The sequence below is a fragment of the Malaclemys terrapin genome, chromosome 25 (assembly GCF_027887155.1).
Source record: "Malaclemys terrapin pileata isolate rMalTer1 chromosome 25, rMalTer1.hap1, whole genome shotgun sequence".
Classification (NCBI taxonomy): Eukaryota; Metazoa; Chordata; order Testudines; family Emydidae; genus Malaclemys; species Malaclemys terrapin.
The window spans coordinates 14,024,371-14,051,263 of record NC_071529.1 but is presented as its reverse complement, the minus strand read 5'-3'; the positions used below and the strand labels follow the sequence as shown (position 1 = coordinate 14,051,263).

General features: G+C 53.3%; 1 protein-coding gene across 2 annotated transcripts; it reads right to left on the bottom strand.

Annotated features, from left to right (window-relative positions):
* Nucleotides 1-1,981: 1,981 nt before the first annotated feature.
* WIPF2 (WAS/WASL interacting protein family member 2) lies at nt 1,982-26,559 on the bottom strand. Of its 2 annotated transcripts, XM_054014523.1 has the most exons (9): nt 26,451-26,559; nt 14,436-14,519; nt 11,925-12,051; nt 10,830-10,962; nt 10,274-10,393; nt 8,900-9,562; nt 7,496-7,705; nt 5,940-6,041; nt 1,982-5,156 (listed from the first exon to the last, which is right to left on the bottom strand). In XM_054014523.1, the coding sequence occupies exons 3-9, from the start codon at nt 11,985-11,987 to the stop codon at nt 5,116-5,118; spliced, it is 1,332 nt and encodes a 443-aa protein (XP_053870498.1). In that variant the 5' UTR covers nt 11,988-12,051; nt 14,436-14,519; nt 26,451-26,559; the 3' UTR covers nt 1,982-5,115. The 2 variants fall into 2 exon arrangements, with proteins under 2 accessions (XP_053870498.1, XP_053870497.1); XM_054014522.1 differs by lacking the exon at nt 14,436-14,519.
* Nucleotides 26,560-26,893: the final 334 nt, after the last annotated feature.

Below are 26,893 nucleotides of genomic sequence, written 5' to 3'. Positions count from 1 at the left end.
GGTGCAGATCCAGCCCTGACTGCTCTGGCATGATAGTTATGGTGATCAAGTAGCCACAGCCTACCTCGGCAGGCATAACATGAGCAGAGAAGCCAAGGACGGAAGCCTCTTCTCTGGGGCTAAGGTAGCTAGTCTGGGAAGTTTATACCACTGCCGCCTGGACTATCCCTGGAGGGAGGAGGGCCGGTGCCACTAAACAAAAAGCCACTCAGGTATTTTTTGTAAGCCTGCTAAAACCCACCCTTTTAAACAATGTAAGTCTCTCTCCAAGGCTGATGGGCAGGGTGGCAACAGCCCTGGGTGTATTGTTAAAGAAGCCTGCTAAATGCAAACTGGGACAAGGTGCCTGTAGATAAGGGTTAATATTAACCAAGTTCTCTCTTTCCTTCACCTCCACTCTTCTCCCCACAACCACACAGGCCAGAAGATAAAGAGAATTGATAAAAGCACAAATGACATCTTCTTCTTATGAACTGTAGCAGTGAGGCTCCAACTGAGGCCAGGGTACTAGGTACTTTCCAAACTCAATGCATGAAACCGTTCCTGCCCAGCCAGGTATATAATCTAAACTGGGGGGAGAGGCACAGAGGGGCTTGCCCAGGTCACAGAACTGAGACTAGACCCTAGGTCTCCAGGATCAAAGGGCAATCCCATACCACTTATACAGCACAGCTTCTCAACCACGTGAGAAAAAGGTCAGCCAGCTCTAAGCACCCACGACTGAAGAATCCAACCTGCTGCAGCCGGCCCCAGGCAGTGGAGTTACGGGGGTCAGAAATTAGCGGATTTTTTAAATCTTAAGGCAGTACTGTGAACTGGGCAGGCAGTGACGGTGCCAGCGGGCTCTATGCTCATCTGCACCAATCATTTGCATTCCACAGAACGTTTACCTTCATTATGGTGAAGTAGCCGGGCGCAGACTCTTTCCCCTTCATGGAAGCCCTAGTTCTAGGAGAATTTAGAATGACAAACTCCAGGAGCTGCGAGATAGCTGGGTTCAGGGCACGCCCTGGGTCAGAATTCCTCTATGCAGAGGAAGTGGGATTCTTATTTATTCAGCCACTAGGCCAGGAGTCCTTGGGTAGCACCCAGCTCTGAGAAGTTTCCAAAGTGGAATTTTCAGAAGGGGGAGAACGTGACTAGTTTCAATACCACTGTTGCTTCCACTCAGCCCTGCCGCCTCTGGGCTCTGCAGAGAAGCTCCCATCCAGATGTAGGGAGCTCGGCCTGGCCTGACCGTGCTCGCGTGAAGGTCTGGCCAGGCCAAGCAGCCCGGCTGAATCCCTGTTATGTCACAAAAACAGACAGGGGCAGCATTTGCTAATGAGACCTTCCAGCCCAGCCAGTTGCAGGTTAGCTGCCTGTTCCATTGGCATCCTCTGCCTTGCAGATCGCTTGATTGCAAACTTCGGGGCTGCTGAAGCCTTGGGTTTGGCCCTCGTTCCTTCCTAGCTGAGAATCTCAATGCACCTCACAGGCCCAGAACACGGAGATAGGGAAAAATCCCCCAGTAGAGAAATGGGGAAACTGAGGCACAGAGCTCTAAAGCCACCCTTTTTCAAATATCTAGAGCCACCCCCCATTTTCAGAAGGGCTGAGCTGCTGTGTCTCCCACTGAAATCCATGGAGTTGGGGGCACTCTGCACCTCTGAGAAAAATCCCATCCAAGGCCTCTCAGGCCAGGCACTCCAAATCCGAGGTGGCGGCTGCCTTTCTGACACTCGCTGAGGAGCTGCACAGAACCGGACATGATACTTGGCACTTAGCTAGCGAGCTACAAGGAAACAGCTCAGAGCGCCTCAGGAAAGGCAGGTCTGGCTCACCCCATTTTACAGAGGTGGACTGAAAACCCAGGCAGGTGAAATGATCTCTCCATCCAGCTATTGTTTCCGCTGGGAGATGAGAGCGCGGGGATTCCCCAACCTGGCCAGCAGCTCCTCAGGCAGCGCCACACGGTAAGAATCCGAAGCACAACAGAGCATTGGGATTATTATTTTAATAGTGAGGTTTAAAGAATTGCATGTAGGAGAGACAGGAAGAAGCATACAAAATTAGACCAGAATCTGAGCTACAGTACACATCCCTCCAAGGGAGAAGTCAAACCTTTAGAGATGGCTACACTCTTGCAGCAAAATGTAACCAAAAAAAAAAATCATACAATAAATTATAAAAATCCAGCTAATGTGCGGACTCCACGCACAGGTCAGGTCTGGTACATGTATACAACGGGCCATTGAATGCTCGAGCTCTTCCAGGCTGAGGAGCAGCTGCAGGGGGAGAGACTCAAGAAACTGGAACCCTTCAGTGGCGCTGCAGTCAAGAGGAAGTGGGGATTTAAACTAGGAGCAAACAGGTGGAAGGAAAAACAAATCGCAGTGGTGGGAATATGCACGCGGAATTGCTTCAGTCCGCAAAGCACAAGGAGAGGAGTCCGAAATGCTCTGGACACAGGTAAGGCACCGGAAGCATGAACGGAGAAAGTGTTTCCATTGACTGGTCTCTCGCTGAAGACCCACCGAGCCTCTCCATTCTGCAGCCCTTCGGAGCTGCTCCAGGTGCAATGCAAGACTACGAAAAACAGGACTGTTAGGAACTCTGTTTCCAGCTATCCCTATGATCCCAAAGAGGGCCCAACACAGCCTTGCTAGCTGGAGCATCCAAACTGCTCGCTCGCCTCTTGGGGGGTGGACACACCACCTCGTTGGTGCAGTGTCTAGTGCTACAAAAAACCCAGGCTCAAGGGCCCCATTTCAAGCAGTCAGGAAAAAAGAAAAAAAAAAAAAAAATCAAGCAAACCCCACGCTATGTTAAAAGCTTCGGTCTAGTTCTTTCTTCTCACTAGTCCTATGGTGTGAAGGTGGTCAGGCTAGTTGAGGAAGCATCACATTGGCATACAGTGGCATCTTCTTGTTCTTCCTTCTGCCCCTCTTCCCCACCCAAACAATTCCACGCCTCCTTTAAGGGCTCCCAGTGATCTACCATTAGCAGCATCCTTTGATGAGTCACGCACCAGTCTGGCAGAACCATCTTGGATACTCCCCGAATTGCTGGTTCGGCCTGCGGTTCCCCACTGACCGATAAACGGCCAAGGCGTACAGACAGCACAGCAGTGAGATGAAGGAAACGCTAACAGGTCTCCGATGAGCAATGGAAGTCCCACAAAACACATACAAGACAAAATTCAAAACACCTAACAGCAAAGTGCTTTGGCCCAAAAGTTGTGATTTGAACAGATGTGCATCTTTATTATTTTTATTTAAATGCAATTTCAAGCTTATTGGTTTTTATTTTTTCCTTTTAAAAGAACCCCCTCTGCTTCCAAAACAAGACTTACAGGAAGCGAACATTACAGGGAAAGACTTTTTTTTCCTTTTTTAAAATTTATTTAAACAAAAATGCACAGTGCATTAACTTCTCTTCCAACCAGCTAAGCTGGGCAGATATTTTTCCTCCAGAAAAACAAAAACAAACAAAAAACCCAATTTCCTGTAACTGGGCAGTGGTCCTCAACATGAGTGCTGCCTAGTTCGAACGTAAAAAGGATACATTTCCATCATCATAGAAAAAGAGCAGTTTAAAGGTGAGGATTTTAGTATACTTGCAACAAGCCCACCTTAATCCTATATTACAAGCTTTTTACAACATACAAAATAGATCAGTAACTATGATTAATGTAACCCCTCCCTGTTAGAGAGTAAATATACAGAATCATCATCAATCTGGTACCAACAGGAGGACAGAAGTAGTGTATAAGGCAAAACAACAGCTAGGTACTGGATTATTATTAGAAACCCTTCCATGGAATATGAACAGTCATTAGCTAGTTTGGCCAAACGAGGCAATTCCCCCCATGAGAGAGTGTTTTCATGCTACCATGCGACCCGCAGTCAGAACACAAGGATCCTGATCTCCCCCCCCACAGATTAAAACCTATTTAGCAGGGTTTCCATATTTTTTGTTTATTAACATTACAACCATTATGGTCTTCCTGTTAAAATTATAAATTTGGTCATTTAGCATTAAAATCAGAGCACCCAGCAGGGCATGAACGGCCGTGCCACCCGTCGGGAAGGGAGGCAGCGTTTTGCAGGAACCCATCAGTGTGATGAAGCTGACCGCTCCCAAAGCGGCAAGCTCCCCCACCACGGGCCGCCAGCTACCATCCGTCTCCTAACCAGGGGGGCGAGCTGGAGACGCCTGCAGCTGCTGTTACCAGGTTAAAAAACCAGGAATGATTAGTCTTGTCAAATTCTCCGCCGGGGGGAAATCTAGCAGTGCCCTATTTGTTCTAACGATGCACTCTGAGGAAAGGTCATGCAGCCATGGACAGCATCCCCAGACAGAACATGGCCCACAAACAGCCTGCATGTTACAGCCACGGGTCAGTCCCCACTGGAATGGCTGTTAGAGTGTGCCCTGGGCTAGCATTTGCTCCACCCAGTGGGGCCATGTTCCTTTGGGACAGTCTGACCCCCTTTCCTGATCCATGGGGGGAAATGGCAGTTGTGGTGTCTGGGTAAATAACCACGTTGGTTTAAACTCTTCCTGCACCTTGTTGCTTTAGCTGAACGGATCAGTACATAGTGTTCACAGCCAATAGTGTTCTAGACATTTCACTTTTTAAAAACTCACCCCTTTCCCTGCCCTCCCTTCTCCAAGTTTGACCCCCCACCCCACATGCCCCTCACCCCTGCCCTAGCACGGAGCACCGGGGGTACTGGCCGCACCACGCTGGTTTCTGGCCCCAAAGCCATCACACGCTGGCTTGCTTGGCTTGGAGTTCGTCCTACGTTATATTAACTTTGTGGACCAGGAGAGTCTTTTTGCACAGATCTGCACGGTGGCGCAGGAAGTCTCTTTCTGGCGCGGCCCGCGGATCTGCAGCTATGAAGTGGAGGAAGGGACTCACCCAGGTAAGTCCAGGTATGAAATGCATAGATGGAGGTGAGAGGGGATTCATCCGGGTTTGTTTGTTCCTTGCACCATTGGAAAAACAAAACGAGACACTGGGAGCTTCTCATGCAGGTTCCTAGGGGCGGGGGGGGAAGTCCGTTCAAGGAAAGGAGAGAAGGTCCATCTCCTTGCCAAGGAACAACCAGGCAATGCATCTGGCCTTCACCTGGGGATGGGAGGCAGGGGCGGGGCCCCCCGCGTCGCTGCAAGGCAAGGAAGCCGGGTTAGTTACGCTGCAGCAGGATGCCCAAAGGTTTTCTGGCCAACTCACTCAGTTCAAAAGTCTCCTCATCAGCTGCCGTTTCAAGTATCGTTCCCCGGACGCCTGCCGCGTCTGTGCGCTCATGGGCCACTTCCCCCAGGTGCCTGGGATCCGTGTCCAGCGACCACAGACCCAGCCATCACTGGCGTACGGGCTCGTTATCATCCCAGCTCCAGCACTGCCCCGGGGGCTCCAGCTTCCACTGGGGCCTGTGCAGGCCCCACCACCCAGGGGATGCAAAGAGCTGCCCTCCCCCGAACGAGCCATGGAGGAGCCCAGCGTTTTGCTGGAGCGGGTAGGATCAGGACTGCATCTCCAGCCAGTGCCTGTCAGCAGCAGGCTCCCGGGGAGCTCAGGTGGGGAGGCCGGAGCCCTGGAAGCTCCGCACTGACGGAGGCAGGTCTCTGGGGAGCGCTATTAGAAGGGACAATATTGCCACAGGCCAAGAGCTTAAGCAAGGCACCTTTGGGGTTAGACCCCAGGCGTGAACAGGCCGGGGCAGAGACCCGTCACACGGGCGTGGAGAAGCCTAGAAAGGTAAAAGCCCAGAGCTCGCTGCGCAGACAGCCGGTGGAAAGCAATGATCAGCACTCGCTTTAGCCCTCCCACTCTGAAGCGATACATGCCGCCCAGGTGGCTTAGTGGAGCAGGCGCTGGGGCATCCTCCAGCGACCAAGCGCAGATATTTTAGCGGCAAGACGCGTTGGCTAGGTCGTTCACCTACCTCGGTTCGTTTTGCTGGGGTAAGTTCTCTGGAAGTGTTTATACTCCTCGGGAGCGGGAAAGTCTTCCACTGGATGAAAGGAATATTTGGACTCAAAGTCATCTGGGAAGAAGGGAAAAGGGTGAACTAACTAAGGCAGCTTAAGAGAGGAAATGGAAATGCTCAACTTGCACCCCGAGTTCTCAGCGCTCCCGATCGGAGCCAGTGACGCAGAAGCGCTCTGCTGCTGGGGGGAGCACGGAGAGTCTCTCCCCACCCGCTGGAGCTGCTGGGCATGTTGGAGATCCGGCCGTGCGTGTGTGTGCAGCTGGGGGTGGAGATACCCCATCCTGGTTGTGCTCCAGGCTTCACAGGGGGAGCGAGTCGAACAGAACAGGCTAAGCAAGTCAATATAAATGAACCAGAGGAGAATTTTTCCCTCTCCCGTAAGTTCCCATTTCTCCCCGTGCCATACTGCAAGCCGCTGGCTGACAAAGAATGGCGGCTCCATACACAGGGCTGAATTTCCACCTGGAACATGATCAGCGGGTGTTAATCACGCAGACACACGATCCCATTGACAGGGGCCCTCCATTCACTGCGCTAGCTGCAAAGCCACGCTGCAAGCATTAGGGAGCGCTGCACGAGTGGAAATCAGGCCTCAGTACCTGCCAACGGGAACACGCTCCCTCCTCACCCTCTCTTCCCAGGGGGCCTGGGCCAGATTCAGACAGGAGCCAGATGGTTCCCGAGGCTCAAGTTCCAGTCGAGGAGGGTTAGATTTTCTGAGTTGGGCCCATGACATCAAGCCAGGGGGTGAATCCAGAACCTGATCCCTCCAGCCTTGATGCAATCTGGTACCAGAGCGACACACAGGGAGTTTGCCCAGCCCCAGCATGGCTCATGCCTGGCATGGCCCAAGGCCGGCAGGGTTTCATTCAATAGTTAAGCCCAGTGATTCCTGAAGGTTTCCCACCCCTCTAGCCAGGGAACACAGGGCTTCCCGCCACCCCCTAACGCCTTTACAAGACTCTGACATTCATCCATGTTATCCTCCCTTGTCTCTGAAGGAGCTAGAATTACACCACCACATGGTATCATAAGCCAGGCTGCTAGGGGCTAGAGAGACATGAGGCAATGAATGCCGGGGGGGGGGGGGGGAAAGAGACAGAATTCCCCTCTGAACTAAGGGAGGTGGATAGGAATAGCAGGGCTCCACCCCAGAGGAGGGGGAGGGCGAAGTCAGCCCTGCAATAACACCCTTTGGAGGAAAGCACCTGGCTGTTAAGGGCAGGGAGCACTGCGCTCTGCTCCCAAGAGCCAGCCGCAGCAGAGGCACTGTACCAGAGACAGACCCAGGAGCTCGAGCTGCCGGAGAGTCATTTGCCCACCCACGAAGATTCCTGAACTGCTGCAGCATCAGCAGGGAGTGGCTCACACCTTGTTTACATAGGACCTACAAGAACAGCAGTTTTCCATGCACCTCCACACCCACCAACGCAGCGTCCGTAGAGGGCCATTCGGAATCTGGACTCATTGCCCAAGCAGGCTCTAGCCAGGGTGTAACATCTACTCACCCAAGAAAGATCTCACAGTGGCAATGGAATCTCGGTGCCCATTTCGCACTGGCGGAGGTGGAGGGGGCGGCCCAGCCGGTGTCCTGGTAGGTGGGGGCGGAGGTTTCCCTCGACTCAGAGACTCTGATGACCCATGCATTCTGTAGGGGGGCGGGGGCGGGGGAGCGTCACGGCCACCATTCCTCATCAGCGGGGGTGGGGGTGGGGGGGCTGCAATAGAAACCCTGATCAGCACAGATAAGGACATAGGAACGGTCAGACCGATGGCCCGGCTAGCCCAGCAGTCGGTCTCTGATAGCGGACGACACCAGGTGCTCAGAGGGAACGAACAGACCAGCACAGCCATCGAGTGATCCAGCCCGTCGCCCACTCCCAGCTTCCAGCTAACACAGGCCAGGGACACGTGTTCCTGACCGGGCCGGGGACATCCTTGTCCATCCGCCCAGCGTGGGCAGGACTGTGCCTCCCACAGCGCTCTCTAGTGAGTCATCCTCCAGCAATGGGCCATGGAGGGGTATCCCACAACTTGGAGGGTACTGCCCAGCTCTCCAATGGGGAGCCAGAGGGGGGCACAGAACACCAGGCCTAACCCTCCTCCAGCCGTCTGGGGAGCCCATGTTCACAATCCCAGCCCGCAGATCACCTGTCAGGCTCTGGACATTTTTAAAGCCAGTATTTTCAGGGGTCCACCCCACCCCCACCCACCAGCGAAGACTCCAGTCCAGGCCGAGATGCCAGGCTCAAGCGCACCAGGATCAGGGCTTGGTAAGTATCTACTAGAGCCAGTCTGCTGGTTAGCGCCCCAACGAGACATTTTCAGCTCATGTTCCTAATTCCACAGGATAACGCGCCAGCTCCGGAGCTGACACTCAACCGAGGGATTCTAGGGCCAGACGGGGTCGGAGCTGGCAACTAACCGCGGTAGAACTGCAGCCTTGTGGCGCAGCCCAGGACTGTGCAGTCGAAGAGGATGATAAAATACTAGTGCCGTGCTTTCCTGACTCCAGGGGCGGACGCTCGCACGGCCGCGGGGCCAAGTGCGAGGGGGAAGTCGAGGGCATCCGAGAGACAACGCAAAGAGCCTGAAGAGATGTTGCCTTAAGTCGTGCTCGGAAAGGCCGACGTCAGACCCTGAAGCTCTGACTGTCTCCCAGGCAGCTCCAGCAAACGAGGGCTCTAAAGCAAGGGACGAGTCCCAGGAGCAGGCCGAACCCCCTCGGGATCAGACACACATCGGTGAGCCTGACAAACCAACGCCCCTTACCCGCAGCAGCCTTACCCCTCCCCTCCCCCCTTGTCTCTCCTCACACCCTGGGAGCCACGTGGCTACACCACTGCAAACCATCAGGAGCCATGGCTGCCTGAGGGCCATGATAGCTCCGGGCGCGCTGGAGGGGCTCTTACCTGCTCCCCTGCTCGGAGGGTCTCGGGCTGGCGGAGGGGGTCGATGACTCTGGAGCGACGGGGAGGCCGAAGAGGGTGGAGGAGGGGCCATGCCCCTCACGGGGCCCGGGGTCTTCCTATGCAAAGAGTTGTGTCTCTGGGGCAGCTCTGGGGCCAGCTCGTTGGTGGGGCTGGAAGGGCCGTTGTGAACGCTGGGAGGCTGCCGATAGGGGGGCGGAGGGGGAGCTAGAGACTGGTTCTGAGAACTTGGCCCCGTTCGGACATTCACTGGGGAAGGGGGAGGCTTGATGGGGGGCGGTGCTGGGGGGCCATCCCGGCTCGCGGGGAGCCGCTGTCCTGGAGTTGGCGGTAACGGCTTCTCCCGGTTGTAGGAAGGCGCTTTGCTGCCATGCATCGGAGGGGGTGCCGGAGGCGCGTTGGCTCGGCGGCCTGGAGGCGGGGGCGGAGGGGCAGACGAGCTGTGTTTCATGCCGGTACTGCTGGTGCTGTTGGGCCGGGAAAGGTCAGGCAAGGAGGGTCTCTGCATCCGGGGAAGCTCGGGGGGGGAAGCCCGGTTGTTGTCGGAGTCATCGTGAGGTCGGCTGTTGGTCACGGGCACCGGGGGCCTGGGGGCTGCTGATCTGGAGCCAGGAACCTGCAGCGATTGCTTGCTGGAGGAGCTGTCTGCGACGGAGAGAAAACTGGGTTACTTGCCAAGGGAGGGCAAGGGTCCCAGCCAGGCCTGGAGTTCAGGGAGATCGCTGGGCTCAGCTTGTGGTGAAGGGACACACTGCAGCCAGTGCGCTCGGCTCACCAGAGCACCAGGACAGGGGAATGGCAAGCGCAGGGATCTCCGGAGGGAGCCCATGGCTCCCATCCCAAGCAGCTTCTGAAGGTTTCTGAAGGCCAGGGTTCCGCACAGAAGAAAGGCCAAGTAACATTCTTCTGTTAACACTTTGTGCCCCTAGGGCCATTCCTGAAGCACGAGAAGCCTCATCCCACCCCGGAAAATAAACTATCCTTAATGGGACAGATGGGAAAACTGAGGCACAGAGGGAAGCACTGGCTTGCCCAAAGTCCCAGACAGGATGGCTGTAAAAACTGGGACTATCGCCTGGCCCTTCTGAGACCAGATCAGGTGCCAGAGCCTAGCGAGGGCAGGGTGGGGGGTGGGGAAATCGTATCCTGCATCTTCAAATCAAGCCTCCATCTTGTCCCATTTCAATTAAACTGCGTAAGCGAGGGCAGCTGCTGCGATGGGCAGCCAGGCGACAGAGGGACTGGCACATTGCAACGTGCTGCGATGCGTCCCGCACCCCAGCAGCATTTCAGACCTGCGACCCGGCTAAACGCTGGTGACCGGTAAGCAACGGCAGCGAGTTACTTCCTGGGTACCTGAGTTGTCCTTCGCTCCTACGGGTCTGAGCTTAGGGACGCCCCCTTGGAAGAGGCCGCCTTTGGGCTGGAGTGCGGCGGAGCTGGAGCCGGAGCCACCACCACCTCCTCCCTTGGGTTCTGAAACGAGAGGGGTCCAAACTCAGCCCCTAACGCAGCCTCCCTCCCGAGGGTCCCCTTGCCTTCTTGCGGCTTTGGGGTCCAGGTCAGGTGCCTCAGAGATTACGCAGCACCAGGTGTGTATGCGGGGCACTGGCAGCTCTGCTCTCTCCGTGGAGCTCCGGGACCACTAACTGAACGGTGCCCTGGCTCAGGAACGAGCGCGTGTTCACAGACCGAGGACTGTAGGCCTAGGAGTATGGGGCATCAAAAGCTTCGAAGGGAAGGTGTGGGGAGAAACCAACTCGGCCAGTGCGGAGCAGCCATGGGGCTGCCGCAGTGTCCCACGAAGGCAGCAATGCAGGGAGGAGCTGGAATCGCAGCTCGAGGGGGCCAGGGGGCTCTGGGGCTAAGCGGCACCGCACAGTGGTTTGGACCCAAACGCCAGGACACTCACTCTCCAGGACTGGAGCGCTCCGGTCATTGACCTGCGTCACCTTTCTCAGCCTGGGCCCTTTGCAGATATCTTGGAGCAGGGCTCCTCTACCTCGCTGCTCACCTCGGGTCAGCTTCGGGAGCTCGGGGTTTGCCTGGAGACAAGAGGGACGTTACGGAGAGAAACAAGTCACTGCCCTGCTGGTGCAGACGGGCTCGCTGGGAGTTCGATTACAAACCAACCCTCCCTTCCCCCCCATTCCAACCCTGACTGCAGCCCCGGCACCACTGCACCGGCCTTTCCGCCAGGAGGCAGCTCTGCTTCACTCCCTCCCTTCCAGCCGGAGCATCGCGCCCGACCAAACCCAGGCACACGCCGAGTTCTAAAGCAGCTACCAGGCAGGTTCCTCCTTCACCCGCCAAGAGGAGCGTCGCTACAGTCCTCTCCCCCTTGCCCGGACGGAAGTGTCCCCATCTCCGCCGGGACAAAGGGCATAACAACACCCCTGAGATTCTTCGCTCTCCCTCTAGGGCTGCTCGAGAGAGAAGGGGGCAGCAGCACACACATCACAGGATCTCAGCCCTCCCCAGCGCACCCCCCGCTGCCCCGCTCCAGTTGGCTTTGGTGGAGGCAGCGCCACTCCCAACTGACAGGTGATGGCAATCGTTAGCCCACCAGCGACTTCACTTCCCCTGTTCCCTCGTCCCATCCCACTTCTGACCGGCTCCACCTCCCCGCTGCCCCCAAACGCTCCTGGCTCTCCCTGCTGAGCGGCGCCTGCCTCACGCCAGGAGTTCTGTCGTGCCGCGTAGCTGAGCCCTGAGGGGACATCGCAGCGGGGAGTAACCACACAGTGCCGGATCACCTAATTAAACACGTCTCCAGCACTCAGCATCCCAACCACACAGCCAGGGAAACTGAGGGCAGGAGTCAGGTGACTTATCCACAGTTACACACAGTCTCTGGAGTCCAGTCCAAGCTGCCGCCAACACCTCCAGCAATGCACCAGGGTGGACTGGCGTATCCAGAGAAAGCGCCCCAGGTAGATGAACCACACTAGGAGAAGGGAAGTGGAAGGGCAGAGCAGCCAGAGAGAGGGGGCGAGCGGGGCCTCACCTGATGCAAGGTTGGCAGTGGAGGGGGGCCAGGAGGCGGTGGAGGGGGAGGAGGTATCGGCATCCTTTCCCACTCCTGGCTGGCTCTGTCTGCTTAGTGTCCGCGGAGCGTTTGGTCCCTCATACACCTGTAATTCAGACAGAACCAGTCAGGGACCTGCAGGCCGTTTCAGCAACACAACCCGGCGAGTGCCAGGGCAAGGAGTGGGCCGCACCGTCCGGAACACCCCACGTCAGCAGCCCCGCCCTCCTGAGAGTCCACAACGACACGGCATCCTGGGATTTCAACCGCAGGCAGACCCTGAGCACTTCTCCGCGGACTTGGCTTCAGGAGAGCAACACCGGTGAGTTCGAGCGCCGCCTCCCGGCCAGCTTAAGGGGCAAGATCAGTGGCAAAATTCCTTAAGAGGCAACTAGTTCAATCACATCTGGAAGAGCTGCCAGCGGCAGCTACTATCCCCCAGACCCTGTGTCTGGACCCACTTTTAGGTTCCTAGCGGGAAAGGCTCCGCCCTTGCCCAGGAAGCCTGTGACTGGCGAGAGCTGCAAAGCATCCAGAATTCAATTCCTTTTTAACCCCATCATCTCACTTGAGAAAAGAACAAACCAGCTACCTTGAACCTACACCCCATCAATCTACACCACTTCCTCCACGGCAGGAGGCTGCTTACGCGGGATTTAACGGGCCCATGACATCCACAGCTCATCAGCATAAATCAAGAGCTAACGCTGCAGAATTCCCAGCCACGAGCCACAAGCCATAAATGTATCTCTGTCTTTTCTCGTATAAATCATCATCCAGAACCATTTGAGATGGAAGAGACCTGGAGTCAGCACCCCTGGGTCACAGCAGTGTAGAATCTCTTCTTCCTGAGCCGTCCCTGAGAAGGAAGCATTAACGGCCAGATTTTCAAAAAGGCTCAGATCCCACACGAGCGCCAACGCAAAGGGCCAGCTGAGCGCCTGAAAATCTGGCCCAGCATCTAACAGTGACTCCAAAGCACCCGATGGGAGCGTATTTCACTGTCTGAACTGTTCATACAGAAATCTCCTAATAGCGTCTCTGAGTTCTAGCTTACCTAGCACAGCGACAACCAGCTGCTGTTGGGCCTTTGTATAACCTGGGTATTAACAGCCTGCCCAAGCCAGCCACTGTCACAAATGAAACATTTCCGTGGAGGAAGCAGATAAAGGCACAAGATGGTGAATCACCAGGTGACTGCAAGACACCGATACCTGTCAGAGCCATTAGTCTGACAACATGAAATTACAAAATTCAAACTCTCAAAACAGCAGCGACTAATGGGATTGGAATGTGACGAATGCCAGGACTCGCTTGTCAAAGCAGGAGTTACGCGTGCTCCAGGCAAAAATCGAGAGAGGATGAAAACTTTACACAGCAGAACCAAAGAAAGAAAGACACCAGAGTACTCCTAGGCAGAAACCATCCCATATTAAAAGCACATGTTGTGTTAACACCTGATAATTCAATCTTTTGCTTTGATGTTTTAAAGTATGTTGATTTCAGACCCCTTGCCCAGATCCCAGCATAAGTGAAACAGGGAGTTTAACAGGCAGTGACATGACACAGCAAGATGGTGCCAGTCCACAACTTTATAATGCAGAAAATAAACCCTGGCCAACCTTTGAGAGGTGGGAAGTGAGCAACAGATGCTGCAATGAGGGCTTGTAATAAGACTTCATTATTCCTACAAGATAAACTATAGAACAATTTACTAGTGAGGCAATCCGTATTGTCTACATAAATCATGTACATTTTGTGATGTTATCAAAGCAGGTTTTTTAAGCTGTGTTCATTTCCTTTCACGCTAATTCACAGAATCCCGTCATTCCCACAGTACCCCTTCCTCCCAAAACCATCAGAGCAAATTAGGGGGGTTCTGGGTCACCATTTACATGTACTGCCTAGTTTAAAGGGACACCAGCAGGCTGAAAGAGAGTCAATTTCAAACACCAGAGTTCAAAATAATGTAAAGGACTTTCCCTGCCCTAAAGCCCACATGCCAATATTTGTGGTTTTACAACCACTCCTCTAAACATTTCCCTCTCTTGGTGCTGTGTGAAAGATCCACACAGACAGCGGGAAAGAGTGAAACTGCCCCTACACAAACTGCTGTTAAATACATAAATAAACCAAAGAAGAGAGAGAGGAAAAATATTTGTCGCTCTAAGTCTTTCGTTTACAGTGATATTAAGTGGCATTTGAAACATTACTATGAAAAACATTCAGCTAGAAGCGTCTCTTTAAATAACCAGGCTCCTTGTCTGAACACGGCACACCAAGTTAGAGCCGCAATCCAGCTACCCGAGTGCCCTTCCAGACACCAGCTCTGTTCGGGATGAGGTCCTGCTTTTCAACAAAATCTAGACCTCATCTAGAGCTATGACTCATCCCACCGCTTTCCAGACACTAATCCCAGCTCCACGTAAGCTCATAAGCTTGTCTCTTTCACCAACAGAAGTTGGTCCAATAAGACACTACCTCACCCACCTTATCCTCACAACAAAGGAGGAGGCAAGCGAATCGGAGTAAGACATCGCATCCACTCAGATGGGAACTCACACAAGAACAGACCTGAAAGAGAACAAATTTCTTGGTAAGAGAAATAACGTCACAGACTTGGCTGGGGTTTGTCTGCGCTGCCTTCACTGCCGTCGGTGTGTCTGACTAGGAGCGCGCTCCGAGCAACATCACGTGTGCTCCCATCCTTCCTGTGATGAACTCATGCTTTCGTGTTGACGTTCGCACGGCCTGTTGCCACAGAAGTGACTGTGATGTCACAAGGCCAATACTGTGATTTCATAGCTTGGAGGAGAAGACGAAAATAGTTTGGGGGTAATTAGCTAGCAGTCACAGCTGGGAAACGCGCGCCAGGTAAAGGGATTTATGATTCAGTCTGAGGTATTTGAAAGCCGTGCCTAGCACCCAACTTCCTCTTTAAAAAGATCAAAGCCCTGAAGAACTGCTCCCCATCCTCTTGACGTGTGGCCTGTAGGAACAGTCAGATGATTAGAGAGGAGTTCTCAGCTGAGCGGAAATCCAAGTTCAGCAGCTTGCTACAAGTATGGAATCCCCATCGCAGTCCATGCAAAGGAAGGGGTTGCTATCTAGTCCTCTACTTACACAACAGCACTTCCCATAGATCTTGGACGTTGCACACACCCATCCTGCCCAGCCGTGCGAGGACGAGCCGTGCTCAGATGCTACGGAAGTGGACACGACTGCAATGGGCCCCCTAGACGAAGAGCTGCTACCACCATTCCACAGAAACAGAGTACAGGACTTGTTCAAGGTCACAAAGCAAGTCACTGGCAAATCCAGGATAGAATCAGGGCACTCCTGCTTCAAACCCCTGGGACCTCACTGTGCCTCTGGGATCATTACTCAACCCTCATCAGTCTGACGCGCAATCGTTCAGTGGAACAGAGGGGAAAATCCCCAGAATTAACCTGAGTGACTGTGGGGTTGGTTGGGGAAAGATTCACACACAGTTCTGATGGATACTCTTTAATCCCTGAATGCTTTACATCGCGTGTGCCAGAGCAGAAGTCCCAGTCTACTGAAACAGGCGTTCAAATAAAGGGTCTGTCCTAGAAGAAAAAAGCAGAAAGCGTCTAAGCTAAAGCAGCTCGGAGAGAAAAGGGAGCTAGTTTTCTAACGAACAGGTCACTTCATTTTAAAGTGTGGCCCAATGCACATCATGGATTAACTACTTGGCAAGGTGGGTGAGGTAATATCTCTTATTGGCCCAGCTTCTGTTGGTGGAAGAGAGACGCTTTCGAGCGACACAGCACATTTCCTCCGGTCTGGGAAAGGTCTCTCTAATATCCTGCAACCAACACGGCTACAACAACACTGCAAACACCTCAGCAAAGGTCAGTTTTAAAATTAAGAGCCCCTGAATTCAACTGAGCTCAAAAAACAGCCCCATTGGAGCATGTTACCGTATACCAAGAGAAACAAGGAGAAAACTCTGAGAAGGAATGCTGGCGTAAGATCTTGGAATCTTTATTAAAAAAAGAAAACACAAAACATCTTTTGTTACGTTCAAGAAGACAGTCAAGACAGCTGATGAAAGAGAGTTTCTCACAGCAATGTTTACAGCCCCTTAACGTTAAGTCTGCGCCTTATGGAAAATGCGCCCTTCTGACACAATGCCGTTTGGACAGCTGATTCCCGGCATTTCTTTTGCTTTGTCCTTTATTGACCGGGATTCTTACCGGGAAACCGATCTCAACGTTTAAGGGTTTCATACGCTCAGGCTGTTTAGCCTCTGCTTTGTGGTGGAAGCGATTTGAAAGACCCAAAGCAGGGCAGCATGCAAAAGGCACCGAACACAGACAGGCTCTTTGGATAAACCAGAGGGGGAAAAAAAGACATTTGCCATTTAATTTGTCTTTTATACACAAAAATAAAGGAAGCATCTTCTTCCCAGTTTCTTCAGTTGCCACCAACAAAACCTAGAGCTCAGAAGGAGGGAAGTGTTTTCTGGACGGCAAGGCAAGCAGGTCTCCTTTGTAGTCAGAACTCAGCTTGTGTCCCACCCACTAGGTCATCTGCCCAATAAACCCAACTCAGAAGTGGTCTATTTGCAAGCACTTCTATACGGCGTAACAACAAGTCCTTTCCCTCACCCTTTTAAAGGATAACTAAACCAAACTTCATGCTCAAAAGCCCATTGGATGGATTTTAGTGACCAACTGTGCTTAGCCTTGGAAAATCTACACAGATCAAACCCATGCTGGAAGTAGTCTACATTTTCTAGACATTTGTGAACTCCAGATGTGCTGTAAAGGGAAATAACTTGTTTTCTACAGAATTCAGTATTGATCCTTTATGATCCACTCACGACTTTTCACTGGAGATGCAGCAGTGCCTTTCACAGGTCACAAGCACGTTTCCTCACCTTTCAAAGGGACTTGGGTACCGTGCCAGATGTATATTTTATAGTGACAATGCTTCTACAGCCAGTTTGCATTTGCAAACCAAGAGGAAGCAAACATTTCATCCTCCGGGAGGGCAGTGGCTTTGAACTACAGATCAGAGTGGAATTTCCAACCCTTCTGATGGTGGACTGATTGCCAGATGTAGCTACAGTAGCTTTTGGACTATGCACAAGATTAGAGCACTTCCATACTTTCCTTCTTCTGCCTCTCGAAAGTATTCCAGACCCTGGACTCATTATTCCCGACCCAACCCTGAAGTGCAGCATTCCCGAGTCTCTGTTTCCAACAAGCACTGAGGCTACCACATAACTAATTTACTCTGCAAAACATCTCAGAATTTACGGTCAGTCGGGCTTTTAAAAATGTATCATAAATGTTTTAAGAGACCAAGCTGCCATCTCAATTCGAGGTGGGCCATGTGTCTGAGAAGCCTGGAGTGCAGACAGACCTGCTTCAGTTTGCAGGACTCAGACGCTCCTCATGAATTAACAACCACCCACGGGCACTGACGGTGCATTTTTAACAAACCTGGAACAAATACATCTGATGCCACAGGGCCAAATTCCAGGGTCCTCACTGGAGCATGGCCCTGCTTTGCACCTCAGCAGGAGCGTCCCTCCTTTGGAGGGCTGCCACGTTGGGCCATCCGTTAACAGCTTCCCAGAAATCTTCATTTTCTTCATTTGGCAAAGGCAACATGTCAGCAGGATCAAGGAATCCTGTCATCACATCAAACTGAAGCAAAGGAAACAGCGATCTGGCAGGCAGGAAACACCCCTCCTATAAAAGCTTAGGGGCTTCCCTCCCCCCATTCCACAGAACCACCCCTGAGGTGCAGAGAGGGATGGGGATGCATGTGACGGAAACTAACGAGAGAACTTTTCTTATCCACATTTTATTTTTTAAAATCCTCTACTGATCGTTTGGCCGACAACAGGAAACGGAGGCAGAATCGAGGGCTTTCTGAGGCTTTCGCATGTGACCCCATAAAGGCATTTGGGGAGGGGAAAGGAGGATGCATTCGACTGCACGACCCACACCTCCGCCCAAACAATATGCCGCAAGAGGAAAAAGGACCCCAGCGCCTTATGTTTGATTGAAGTTAGTAGCTTATAGTTCAAATAAAACTGACATTTCTTTAGCAATTGCTGATGATCTAACATCCCCCTCCACTAAGAGCTCAAACAGCTGCTTGTAAGTTTCGAATAAATTGAACTCTCACCACTGAAAAGAAAAAAGGGCTGTTGTTTAGTTCATCTCATATAGGACAGGAGAACTGGGGAATTGTCTCAGAGCAGAATTTAGGTGCAATAACAGAATCTACTAGGCAAGGAGACTGTAATGAAATTAGATTCAGCACTGAGCAATGCAGGAACAGAGGAGACGCTACTGGCTAGGCGGACAGCATTTTCCAAAGGTGCTAAGGGTCTGGAAGAGCATCTTCACCTCTAGGGCACCCCCTCATGCCTGGACGCGGTGCTGCAGGGAACTTCGGCCCTCACGCACTAGCTGGTGGCCACTTCCTCGGCCCCACGAGGGCCAGTCCCAGCCAGTGTCTTCTCCCGACTCCCTCTCTGCGTATGTCCACACGTAACACCACACCAGGGCTGGTCCAGCTCAGCTGACTCGGGCTGCAGGGCTTTGACGTTCCAGTGTAGACACTCGGGCTCAGGCTTGTCCAGACTGCTCTCCCTTATTCCCATGAGTTCTATGTCCTCCGCAGTCTGAGTCATTCCCACCCATCCTCACATGTTAATGGACCAGCTGGCCGTCTGTGGAGCACTCCTCAAAGATACCCTCACAGCCCTTCTGGTTCCAGGAACTCCCTGGCCTGTAACTTGTTCCTTTTGCTAGCCTGTGTTTTTTTCCCTGTAGGCCACAAGGGACTGGTCGTGCTGGTTTGCCTGCCTCTCTGCCCCCTCCACTTTCTAGGAGGGATTCTTTCACAGGCTGGGATCTCTGAGCATTGCCTTGGGAGGCAGCACTGGCCACCACAGTCCCTTGCATTCTCCTCTTTCAGCGTGGGGAGAGTTAGGCCTCTCGTCCTTCGCTGCAATCTAGCGAAAGCAGGCTCCCGGGCCCAGGGACACAGCCAAGCATTCGCAGGGTTTCCCTAGGCATAGGCCAAGCAGAGATGAACTGATTTATAATCCAGACTATGCAGGGCAAGGAACAGGCCTGCAGTGCAAGTCATTTTGCGTAGCTCCGACAGATGGCCAGGCCCTGCTGTAACAATGTGGGAACCGTTTAATGGAATTCCACCAGGAGAGTCTGGTCACCCCGAGCTAAGCCAAAGCCAGAACGACCTCACAGAGAGAAGGTTTAAAAAAAAACCTACAGCAAAGTGGCTAAAAACGCTGCTGCTTCTAACCAGTTCTGCAGTTCACGAGCAATTAGGAGCAAGTTTACAAGAGCAATGCCCATCTATCCAGTGCTTGTGAGTGATAGTGGGCCGTTATACAAATGCTCAATGTTTGTACAGTTCTGAAGACACGAAAGCATTATACATAGGCCCAATTTTAGGCTGGAAGAGCCATATGGCATAAATATGCAATTCTACTGCCAATGGCACGACTGCAACATCGCTCTCTGCAATCCAGCCTGCAAAGCGTTCTGCTACCCCCAGCACTACCTATGCACTCTGGGAAAGAGGTAAAATGGAAGCATCTGCCTGCCAGGCGTGGTGGACAGTCCACGTGGATCCCCAAATCATTTTATTAATAGCACGTCTTAGCCATAGGCCACTGCGCATAACCAGGGACCACTAGATTAAGACAATTTTGCAGTCCTTACTCAGGCAAGGCTCCCGCTGAAGGCAACAGGAGTTGAAGGAGCAGGACTTAGGGCCTTCACCACAACAGCTCCAGTTGCAGGGGCGTGTGTGTTTTGCAAGGGCTGAGTAAGTGGAAGGAAGGTCTTGTGTCAACACAGGGGGTGAACCTGACACTCCAACCTGCCAGGACTAGAGCTCAGTACCCAGCCCGGTGGACTGATTTAAATCACTGACCGATTGAACTCGACTTTTCCACTGAGACTTCAGTTATTTTCTAAACAAAAGCACATTCTAATTGGTTGATCTAACCAGTTACACATGTTGATTTACAACTAAATCAACTAGAGCCTTTACACGAGATCTGGACATCGCTCTGCTGCCTAGGAACCACTGTAGCTAACCACGTTTATTTAAGCAATTATCTAGCTTCACTGAGAATCTGTAAAATGTTACCAAGTGGTGAATGATACACAGCTCCTGACTAGCTAATTAACTCTGGTCATGATTCGTATCAAGCTGCGCTAGGGTGGTAACTGGAATTACAGACACAACAGCAGAGTTATTGGTTAGAGAAATGTTTCAAGAGATAATAAATTGATAGTATATATATAGTATAATAAATAGTCTGTATTAAATTCTGATTTTAAACAGGTTTATTTTTTAAAAAGATAATTTCAACTAAAAATTGGATTTTCATCCACCCTGCTCCCCAGGCAGCTCTGCACTGGCTGCTAGTGCCAAACCAGGCTTTGCTCTGACAGCCAGATCGGAGCGGAGAAAGAAGAGCCTTTGCTTCGAGATTTGGACTAGTGATTACGTGACAGATACCGGGAGAACTGAGATGGGACTGAAATCAGTGGTGTGGTAACAGCCTGGCCTACTGGTACATGGGTAGCCAGCACACTCAGAACAGGGCCCAGTGGCCATCCAGGACGCACACCCCTGCAAAAGCACTGGGATCAGGTACTGCCCCGACAGGCCCCAGCTGCCAGACTGGCAGGCCTATCACTGGTGCTGCTGCAATACGGTGCAGAGCAGAACTCATCAGGCTGACGCTGGCGCCATAGCTGTAGCAGGAAGATTTACCGTTTATTTTTAAGTCTCATCTGTATGGATTGCCTCACCTGGAGTCTCACTGCCCCAGGTCCTGCTGGGGAGCAGGCTAGCCCACAAGGTAGGCACAAGGATGCGGGATCAACGTGCCCATCAGCCCAACGGGATTTCAGCAGTGCCAAAGGGAGACCGATCTCAGTTTCTTGCGTCAGACCATGGCTAAGCTGTTCATACGCGGGGGTTGGGGGGAGAGTTCAGGTGTCTATTTAGGCCCCGACCAGGCCTGACTTTCAGAGGTGCCCACACCCCCCGGAAGTCAATGGGAGCTACAGACCCTAGGTGTTATTTCAGCTGTTACTAAGCCAAACTACAGCAGCGAGGGCACATGTGGAGTCTCGGCGGACTTGGCAGGGATCTCTGGGGTGGAAGCACAGACGAGCACTGGGTGTAACCAAACACTCCAGGAGCGCTCTCCAAGCAGGTCCCATTCAGCAAGGACGTCACAACACCTAAGCACGCCAGGACTGGATCAAGACACAGGGACACAGTCAGACCCAGCGCGACTCCATGGACTACGCCCACCTACACTGGGGCCGACAACTTTCAGAGTTCTCCCCTTTCTCCGGAGTTCCAAAGTCACCTCATTTACTCCCGTTTAAATGGAAAGGGGCCATGCCAAACGCTGACCCTCCCAACGACTTCCATTTGCAAGAGCTGCTTTCCTAACAACCCCTTGGCAGAAGGGGTGGTCTACACTACAGTTAGGTTGGCTTACTACATCGCTCAGGGCTGTGAAAAATGTCACACCCAGTGTGGTGTCATTAAGCCGACCTACACCCGTGTGTAGACCCCACTAGGTCGATGGACCAATTCTTCCCTCAACCTAGCTACAACACCTGGATTTCTTACAGTGACGGAAAAGCCCCTCCCGATACTGTGGTGTCTACGCTACAGCGCCACGGTGGTGCAGCTGCCGCACTACAGCTGTGCCGTTGTAGTGCTTCTAGTGGGGACCCAAAAGTCACCCAGGTCTCTTCTGGCCACGCATCGCCAGTAAGAAAGATTCTGCACTTGGAACATTGAGCTGAGTCCTGGTCTGCCTCATGCATCGAGACAAGTCATAGCCTCCCAGAGCTGTAAGCATTTCCAAGGACAGGAGTGGGGCTAATCGGAGGTGAGAGGATAAGACTGCTGGTCAGGGACAATGGCAGCCTCTCGCTCATCCTGACCATACATCCAGAGTGTCTCCAAATCACATTCCCAGTTCCAGTCTGTGTGACCCTGGGCAAGTCACAGCCGCTAAGAGCCTCAGTTTCCCCTTCTGCAAAATGGGGCCAATGAAACTGACTCACCTTTGTAAAACGCTCCGGTACTAAGTGTGGTGACTGCGCCCCAGAAGCACTCACTGCGAGCTGCACAGCACTGAGAGGGAATTGATTCAGTAAGTGCTACTGGGAAGCTAGGAGACGAAAGACGACAGTTTGCTTTTGTGGGATGTCTAACTAGGGACCATTTTCCCCCAGGCAAGGTCTGTTTCTCAGTGAAAAGCCTACTTTTATTTTAAAGAATGACTGTCTTGCCCTCTGAGAGAGCGAGAAGTAAGTAGGTCAGACAGACTTGAGGACCAAAAGCCCTGACAGAATCGCTTGTAAGCAAAGAGAGCCCGGAAGCGAGAGCCCGGCTCTGGGGCAGGTGCCCTCAGCTCTCCATTTGCATGCAGGGGACTGTCACGCCTCACTTCAAAGAGAACACATGAAGACCCAATCCAGTTAGAACAGAAAATCCAATCCCAAGCTGAACTCCCGAGCAGCGACTCTCTTTGCTGGCTCCAATACCCTGCGGCCAGAGCGGCAGAGAGCGCGCGCTGCTGAGCGGCTTCACACATTCACACACTGCCATTACTTGAGGGCCTACAACAAAGTAGGGCCTTGATTTAGCACCAAGTTATGAACACAAGTCAAACGGATCCAGTGAAAGGGGAAGATAGTAAATCAATCCAGCCTGTCTGGCTCTGAAGAGCAATGGTCCAGCTGCAAAGAAATCATGTCTGGAGAGAGGGGGAGATTTGTGTGCAGATCTGATGCACGCCGTGCCCTCTGCCCGGCTGTGTGGTGCGGCTCACATGCCGAGCGTATGTGAACACTTTGTATTTGTTCAGGAAGCGACCAGTCTGGGCAGTTCCTGGCCCAATGCAGAGCTCACTGTCACACAGAGGGGCCTGGGCTTCTTCAGAGCCCCAATGCAATACAGCTGAGCACATCTGCAGCATCACAGCTACTCCATACACAGCAGTAACTGCAGCAAGAGCCCAATTGACAACGTTTCCAATAAACTCTCCATGAGCGAGCCGAGAAGCCTAGCAGGTGTGCCGAACTCCCCAGGGGTGTGACAACCACAATAAGTCATGGCACTAACACACTACACTAACGCAGGCGACAGCCCAGCGCCGCAGGAGACGTTCTCTGCAGGTGGGTCTGCCTCAGAGAACACATTCAAATCAGTTCTCCCACATGACACCGGGCAAATTCACACCTTGCGCTGAAACTGCATTGGCTCCTTCAGCAGCCGCCAAGGCGCTACTGTGAAGGGGAGTCAACTTCGCCGAGCGCCTCTGGCCTTCTCTAGCAGGGCTGCCACGGACCCCACCAAAGAGATTGGGAGCAGCCCACAGCAGGCAGAGCAGAATCCAAGGCATTCTCAGACAAAGCCACTGAGGTTCATGGTATCTTTCCAAACGTTCCCACCCGCATGCAGCACAAGAAATATGCTCTCTGCAGTGGTTCCTTTAAATGACTCCCCCTTGTGATGCTTCCGTCCTCGGCACAGCCCAATTCTAGGACACCTGCACAACCCCAAGGAAGAAGCTGTAATATCCCCGTCCTAGCTCTCTTTAGCTTCACTCTTTGCCTCCCTCCACGTACAACGCCTGCATTTCAGCAAAGAATGACTTCCACGCAGATACCAGCTGGCTGCAAGGAGCTGTTGGCAACTCCTGCAAAGTGCTCTCAAGGTGCCAGGGGCTGTGCATTCATTTATCCGCTGATCACGACGTGCAAGTCACATCTGCTGCCATAACATCCCATCGGGCGGCATTAAAATAACTGCTTGCCAAGGCTCCTGAACAGCCCTTGTCTCTCTTTAAATGAATTTGGTCCTCAAAGCTACTGAATCGGAGATGGATTATTCATAGCGTATTAATAGCAAATGGATTTGTGTGAGATATTCACTCCAGATGCATCAACTTGGAAGCTAACTCAAGCTGCGGTTTGGAGAATACTCACTACAGGGCCCAGAGCACCAGGAATACCACCTAGCTCCTATCCAGCACTTGCCATCGGCAGATCACAAGCGCTTTACAAAGCGGATCAGTATCCTCACCCCATCTGCTAGATGAGGAAACAGGCACAAAGAAGGGGCAGCGACTTGCCCAGTCACCCGGAAGAAGAATTAGCTGTAGAACCCAGGTCTCCTGAATCCCAGTCTAGTGCTTTAGCCTCCCGGCCACGCTGCCTGGAGTACGCTGCTTGCTGATGACTCAGCATCCCTCCCTAATCCAGTCCCGTGCTACCCACCCCCAGCTCTGGTGCTGCCCCTCACACCTGACCTGCCCTTCCAGACCCTGCTCCCACATGCGATTTGGCCAGAGCACCTCCAACCTGACATGCAGTTATCCTGGCTCTTCCAGTACAGTCTTGAGCTGGGGTTGAATAGCCAAGCGAGCCCATCAATCAGGTGACAGTAGATGAGCAAGCCAACAGAATGCAGCGACAAGAGACAATTCAATGCCAAGACACCTGGCACGCACTCAGGCTGTGCAGAGATATTCTTCCCATACCCAGCCCCCAACCCGCAGCCCATTGACAGTCCCTCCTCCAGTTCTGGAGCCCTGAAGATCATCTGGGTGCACCTGGATACCATACAGACAAATGCCTATAACAGACTAAGAGTCACAGTCTCTGCGCAGGCGAAGCCCGAGCCTGGAAAAGCAGGAGAATAATAAAGGACAGGAATAAGCCGTCTTAATTCTGCAGAGCAAGGGTGTTGGAAAGGACAGTGCTTCTACCATGGCACACTGGCCTGGCACCAGCTTCTTTCAAGCCATGAAAGATAAAACAACAAATAATCAGCTGCCTTCTCATCTGTTTGGCTAAAACAAGGACTTTGCACTGGGAACCCCAAAGATTTCCAATGGAAGCACAGAGCCCCTGAGCTCGCAGAGCAGGAACGGGGGAGGTACATTAAGGATTAATACTGAGCATTTCCTTGCAGGAGCCAGGTTATCACATGATCAGTTAGAACCACAGCAATGCACAATTTACCAGATCGGATCAGACAATCGGTCCACCCCAGCTGTTAGCCTGCCTCTAACTGCAGCCAAGAACTGAAAGCGGGAAACCCCATCATGCACCTGACCATTGGGCAATTCTGTACACGGCCCAGAGGAGAGCTCCCTGGCTGCGACTGGCTTGTCGGATTCTCCCAGGTTCCAGGCTAAGATGATGCTGAGGTGTTCTCATGCAGCCTGTTCCTTAAAATCCAGCACCAGAAACAAACCCATCACATGCAAGCCAAGTTCTCAAGTATGCTGCTGGCAATCTGTTTGTCTGCTCTTCCTCATCTGCACATACACCTAGCTTTGAGAAGGCTGACAGCTGGGCAGGTAACAGACTGAGCAGGGATAAATGCCTGGGTCAAGATGCTCGCCAGAGTCTATGAAGAATTGGTAATCCTCTGCCCCTGGGCTGACTGTCCATATCCCTGCAAGCTGTTCTGGGAGAGTGGCCACACGTTGGAGAGGGCTCCGGGGGACCACTGGCAGGTGCCCACGTTCAGGAGTGGGGGATGACTGGGAGGCGGAAGGGAGTTTGGAAGAACTCGATGTCTCTTCTCAGAGAAGAACGTGCAACTTAAGATTCGGCAGCACAAGCCGCTTGTCAGGAGAGGTAGGTGCTTTAGCAATGCAGATATGGCTGCAGCCTCCTGCCCAACTAGTGCGACACCAGCTACACAAGCAGCGTCCCACAGGGTCAGGGATGCCACACACGACGGTGCTGCAAGGGCTGAGAGAGAAGCACCTTGGCCAGGCAAGAGGAACTGGCCCCTCCCTGGAAAGGGAAATCCCATCTTCCTCATGCAGGGAATCTGGGGGTTTGGCGAGTCACCTTAGATGGGGGGCGCTAGGCAGGTGGCTCCATGCCCCGGACTCTGTCTCTGTCAGTAGTTCACGGCTGGGTCAGAGCTCAGCGCCCGTAGGCACCAGCAGCAGGGGAGCTCTTAGCTCGGGGCAATACAGAGCCTTGGAACAGCTGCCCAGAGCATCCCCCCCCCGCCGCCCCCCGGGCCTGGGGCAAGTCACAAGAGCAAGAAAAATCCAGCAAGGGCTGAAATGGGGGGGGGAGGGGGGACCCCCACTGGGCTGCAGGGAATCGGAGGCGCCCCCATTTGCTACAAGTGCTCCCTGCCCAGATCTCCACCCCCCACCCCCGCACGTCTCCCCGCCGGCCCAGCCCCCCAGGCCTCTCCCCACCGGCCCAGCCCCCCGCCCCCCGCCCGGGCCTAGCCCCCCCCCGCCTCTGCCGGCCCAGGGCCCCCCGCAGACCCCGCACGTCTCCCCGCCAGGGCCCAGCCCCCCCACCTCTCCCCACCGGCCCAGGGCCCAGCCCCCCGCAGACCCCGGCCCCCCAGCTGCCCTGTGGGCTCTGGCACGTCTCCCCACCCGGGGCCCCGCCTCACCCGGAGCCGCCGCCGCCGCCGCCGCTCGCTCCGCACCGGGGCCTCCTGCCTCCGCCAACCCGGAAACGAGCGAACCTCCCCGGCCCCCAGCCGCGGCGGCCAAACAAAATGGCGGCCGGGGAACCCTCTGCGCATGGGCGGAGGACACGCCCCCCCCCTTCTATCCGGTCTTAGCGCGACGGGACGCTCAACGCTCTGGACGGGTTGAAGACGCCATGTTGAGAAGGTCACTCAAGGCACCTTGGTGCGGGACGCCATGTCGGGAAGGACACGCAAAGATCGCGGAGCGAGTCGACCGCCATGTTGAAAAGGTCATATGTCCTGCCAGACCATGTGCAGCCATATTAGTGAGGTCACCCGGTCACACAGCAGCCAGCTGCCATGTTGGGAGGGTCAGGAGAACCCGTCGTTGTGGCCATGTTAGGAAGGTCACACGGAAGTGC

Coding starts and splice junctions, on each gene's coding strand:
- WIPF2 (XM_054014523.1), bottom strand. CDS start 11,987: ATGCCGATACCTCCTCCCCCTCCACCGCCTCCTGGCCCCCCTCCACTG. Junction 10,394..10,829: donor GAGCGCTCCAGTCCTGGAGA/GTGAGTGTCCTG, acceptor CTCTCGTTTCAG/AACCCAAGGGAGGAGGTGGT. Junction 6,042..7,495: donor CACTGTGAGATCTTTCTTGG/GTGAGTAGATGT, acceptor CCTTCTTCCCAG/ATGACTTTGAGTCCAAATAT.